Source organism: Cydia strobilella, chromosome 14 (genome assembly GCF_947568885.1).
Source record: "Cydia strobilella chromosome 14, ilCydStro3.1, whole genome shotgun sequence".
NCBI classification, from domain to species: Eukaryota; Metazoa; Arthropoda; class Insecta; order Lepidoptera; family Tortricidae; genus Cydia; species Cydia strobilella.
Genome location: NC_086054.1, coordinates 4,657,119 through 4,662,390, shown reverse-complemented (window position 1 = coordinate 4,662,390; position 5,272 = coordinate 4,657,119). Strand labels below are relative to the sequence as shown.

General features: G+C 41.0%; 1 protein-coding gene across 1 annotated transcript; it reads left to right on the top strand.

Annotated features, from left to right (window-relative positions):
• The first annotated feature begins 1,793 nt into the window (after positions 1 to 1,793).
• LOC134747431 (uncharacterized) lies at positions 1,794 to 2,192 on the top strand. The gene has a single exon (XM_063682056.1). The coding sequence runs from the start codon at positions 1,794 to 1,796 to the stop codon at positions 2,190 to 2,192; it is 399 nt and encodes a 132-aa protein (XP_063538126.1).
• Positions 2,193 to 5,272: the final 3,080 nt, after the last annotated feature.

The following is a 5,272-nucleotide window of genomic DNA, read 5'->3' as shown; positions in this document are numbered from 1 at the left end:
CTTTTAACCTCCTGTGGGCTCCAAAAACCTCCGGTTCTTTCACCGTTACAATATGCTCCCCAGCCTGTCAAGGATGCGTCTGAGAAAATTTCTAAGATAAATTTGCCTTCTCGGATTGGGTTATATGAAGTTAAAATTTTATTTTTCCACCATGTAAAGTCAGGAATAAGGTGATCACCAATACTAATAAGGCTATATCATAGTTGTCTCCCGATTTTTGTAAGGCAAGAAATTTTTCACGCTCCAGGGTTTGGTGTAAACCCACCCATAAGCAATCGCTGGACAGGCTGAGCATAATTGGCCCAAAAGCTTGGCGAAATCACGTATAGTGATAGATTTTTTATTTTAAGTACATTTGAGGCAGTCTAAAATTTTTTGTCGTTTCTTATTTGGTAAGCCTAGACGCATATTAACAGAGTCCAACTCAAAACCAAGGTAGGTCTGAACTTGACTAGGTATTAATTTACTCTTAGTGTGGTTTCATACGAAACCTAAATTTTTTAATTTGTTAACGGTTTTTGAATGTTCCGAATCAGACCACGGTATTAGGGGTACTTCGTCTTCACTACCTGGATTGTGAGGGAAATCGTACGATTCTGGATAGTACCGATCATAATCATTGTATTCTGTAAAGACGATAAAAACAATTTTAAGTCTCTGAACATAGGCTCGCTATGCCGCTGGACTAGTGTTTTAAAGTCACTGGGTATAGGCTCCGAAATCCACACACACACACACACAAAGACGACACTACTATAACTTAGAAATCTACTGAGACAGAACTACTACAAAGACCCACTTCAGTCTCAACTTCTACACTAGTATAACCATTTGGTTGATATTGAGATTCACCTAGCTAATTCAACTAGAGAACCTCAAAAGTCCAAAAATTACTTAAAAATCTTCTTGTGAAATCCAGTCTCATCAAATTAGCTAAGATAGATCTCCAGAAGAGTAAAACTTATATCAATCTATTCCCTAAATTTGCTGTTGCAATGGCTCCCAAGGATCCCGAGCAAACAGAACCTTATCTCTAAGCTAAAACGAGATAGTGTATATTAGTATTAGTGTGAATTTAATAAATTGTTATATAGATTTCAATATTCTTGATCATTTACGTCCCAGTAGCATCTACCCAAGTAATAAACGCTTAGGTGATATATATATCTAGGTGACAGTTTGGCTTCTTTCCTCTGTCCCATGTCATCCTCTCCAACCGATTTAGTACCTCTCACCCCAGGGCATTTTCTCATTGGAAGACCCCTTGTCTCGCTACCGGCACCTGATTTGCAAGATGTTAATCCAAATCGGCTTCATAGATACGCAAAGATTGAGCAGGCAAGGCTTTAAGAGGCGGGAGGATGTTGGCACAACATAAGTACCAGCGAAGACCAGTTGACGGCACATGACGTCACACGCATACGTCACGGCTCCCCGTTCCGCGTACCTACATTTCAGACTGCACCGTACAGCCGAAGCGGCTACACATATCAATTATTTTATATAGATATATCGAGTACCTAAACGTTACTTGTACCTATTAGTTGTTAAGTTAATTAAAAGAAGATTAGTACTATCCTGGAGTTCCTTCATTCTACATCAGAAGAGCTTAATTGAGGAGTACACCGAACATTTTGGCGTCTTTGTGTGTGTTATTGTGTGAGGAATCCGATACGCGCCAGACGCAGAAATTGCTCGGGGAGATGGAACTAGGCACGCAAAAGCCGTCCCAACTCCTCCGTAACATGCGTGACCTTGCGCGAGGAAAAATATTAGACCAAACCCTGATCATCATGTGGAACGGCCATCTTCCACAGGCGGTGCAAGCGGTGTTGGCCGCATCAGAGGTTACGGATATGGAAAAATTAGCGGCCATCGCTGACAAGGTCACGGAGACCACGCGTCCGTTGGAGGTCACGGAAATAGCTACCAGTAAGCAGCGACCTAGGGATGACGATTTAACAACAAAATTAAATAGACTCTCAGTGGAGGTGGCGGAGTTACGGAAGTCAAGGCGTCCGCAGAGAAGTGCCACACCAGGGAGGCAGCCATCAAGGTCGCGAGAGCGGAATGCCAGCAGAAGTGGACGGAAGCCGGGTTGGTTATGCTTCTATCATTTCCGCTATGGAAAGAAAGCCGCGAAGTGTGTTAAGCCGTGTTACTGGGAGGACCAGATGGAGAAGGAAAACTAGATTCGATACAATCTGAGGCGGAGATGTGTATCGACGTAACGAACAATCGCCTATGTGTTACAGACTTAAATAGCCGGTTAAACTTTCTTATCGATACCGGATCTCACGTGAGTGTTTTACCCGTATCGAACAGGCGTGCAGCATCTGTGTTGGTGAGTGCGAGATATAAGTTATATGCCGCAAATGGCACCGAAATAAAAACTTACGGTGTGCGTACCCTAGTGTTAAATTTGAACCTCAGAAGAGCATTTAAATGGATTTTTATAGTGGCAGACGTCAAGCAGCCTATAATCGGAGCCGATTTTTAAGCCATTATATGTTGCTAGTAGATCTCCACGCGCGGAAATTATGGATACAGTAGTACTGAGGAATTTAGATTTTTTGTTTACGTATATCGATGACGTCATAATCGCGAGCGAAACAGAAGAACAACACAAAGAGCAGTTAAAGTTAGTTTTCGAACGATTTAATCAATATGGAATTACAACTAATGTGTCTAAATGTGACTTTGGCAAGTCTAAACTCGAATTTCTCGGTTACGAAGTGTCGACGAGCGGTATACGACCTTTGGACGACAAAGTACAGGCTATAGTAAATTTTCCGAAACCGGAAACCGTCGAGCAACTGCGACGATTTCTAGGTATGTTAAATTTTTATCGACTGCATATTCCCAAGGCCGTAGACCACCAGGCCGAGTTAAATCATTATTTGCATAACGCAAAGAAGCGAGATAGGACTGTTATACAGTGGACAGATAGGGCTAACGAAGCGTTTGAAAAGTGTAAGGAAAGCTTAAAAAGCGCCGTCACACTTTCCCATCCACTACCTAATACCAAGCTGGCGCTGATGACTGATGCATCAGAGGTCAGCCTTGGAGGAGCGTTGAACCAGAAAATTGGGGATGTTTGGCAACCCTTAGGATATTTTTCTCGTAAACTATCGGATGCGCAAAAGAAATATTCAGCGTATGATAGGGAATTGTTAGGAATTTATGCCGCTGTGCGATATTTTCGAAATCTATTAGAAGGTCGTGATCTTAGTATATACACGGACCACAAGCCTTTAACTTTTGCTTTTAGTAAGGTACATAGTGATAAAGAGAGTCCTAGGAGAGTGCGTTATCTGTCATATATAAGTGAATTTACTACTAATATATACCATATAAGTGGTATGCAAAATGTAGTTGCAGATACTTTGTCCAGGATAGAAGCTATCTACTGTCCCACGGGAATTGATTACGCGGAATTAGCAGTAATACAAGCTGGCGACGATTACCTACAGGAAAGCGTGCAAGCGTCACATGATACCCTGCAGTTTAAGCAAGTCAGCTTGCCCGATTGTGAGAAAAGTATTTACTGCGAGGTGTCAACGAACAATATTAGACCTTATTTACCTGAAAGTTTTAGAAAGCAAGCATGGCATTATATACATAATCTAAGTCACCCTGGTATCAGAACTACGAAACGTTTAGTTACTGAAAGATTTTTTTGGCCGAAAATGAATGCCGATGTTACTAAATGGACTAGATCATGTATACAGTGTCAAAAAGCGAAAATAATACGTCATACAGTGTCAGGCTTAGAACGATTTGCGGAATCTGATCGTTATGCGCATGTACACATTGACATTACTGGGCCGTTAGCATCAACAAGCGACGGTTATCGTTACTGTGTCACAATGATAGACAGGTTTTCAGGTTGGCCTGAAGCATATCCGGTTCAAGACATTACCGCAGAGACGATAGCTAGAGTAGTGTATGAGGGTTGGATTACTCGTTTCGGTTGTCCTACGCGTTTAACAAGCGATTGTGGTAGGCAATTTGAAAGTGATCTGTTCAAGCAATTAATGAAGTACCTAGGAGTCCATAAATTGCGTACAACCCCTTATCACCCTCAGAGTAATGGAATGTGCGAAAGGCTGCATAAAAGTATGAAAACAGCCCTTAAGGCTCGCCTTAGTGATAACACGTGTTGGGCGGACGAATTACCAACGATCATGCTCGGTTTGCGTGCCGCGCCTAGAAGCGACACGGGAGTAAGCTCAGCTCAGTTAGCGTATGGAAAAACAATTAGGTTACCTGGTGAATTTTATGACGATATCAAGGTTAGTGATTCAGTTTCGGAATACTTGCAAAAGCTTAGGGATACCATAAGTAAATTAAAACCGAAACCGCCAAGTCACAGTAATTCACGTTCTTTGTTTGTCCATAAAGATTTGAAAACCTGTGAATATGTATTTTTAAGGAACGATTTAGTACGTAAGTCCTTACAACCTCCTTATGACGGACCTTATAAAGTCATAAGTAGGAAAGACAAGACATTTGTTATACAATTGGAAAATAAGGAAACAATCGTTTCCATAGATAGGCTAAAACCGGCATATGTAATTAACGATACGGAAACTACAGATGAAAGTCCTGTAAATAGTTTACCTAATAATTTTAATTGCATACAGAATGACACTTCTTGCAAAATTATGCCCGCGAAAACAACGCGCAGTGGACGCGTTGTAAAGAGGCCAGTGAGATTTGCGGATGCAGCGTTATAGGCTTATAGCAAGTACAATAACAACGCCTCGATGCGGGAGGTATAATGTTGCGAGAATGCAATGTGCATTAACGTTATAACATAAGGTGTATTTTACTATGTTATATCATTTTAGCATTTGAAAAGTATTATTTAGGTTACGAACGTGTAATTTCTTCATACTAAGAATTTTTGTATTGGTATATAATAGACATTTTCGTAAAAAAAATGTTCATTATAAATTTTAATTTGGAATTAGTAACTACTGTTACTATAGTGTATTTAAACTACCTTGTTCCATACTTTGAATTTAACTTTGTATACAATGGGTTGGGGACAAAGTAAAGAAGGGGATAGGAGTGGCAGTGTCATAACCCAAACACAGACGGTAACCAACGAATTCCAATACCAGCTAGCCACTATAAGTTGGGTGTTAGTGGCCATGTCAGTGATGTTTGGCGTAATCCTGTTGTGTTTGCTATGGCATCGCTGCAGAAAAACAGCGAGAAACTGGGTGCAGAAACAGTTAGCGGCTACCCCGCAACAGGCAGTACC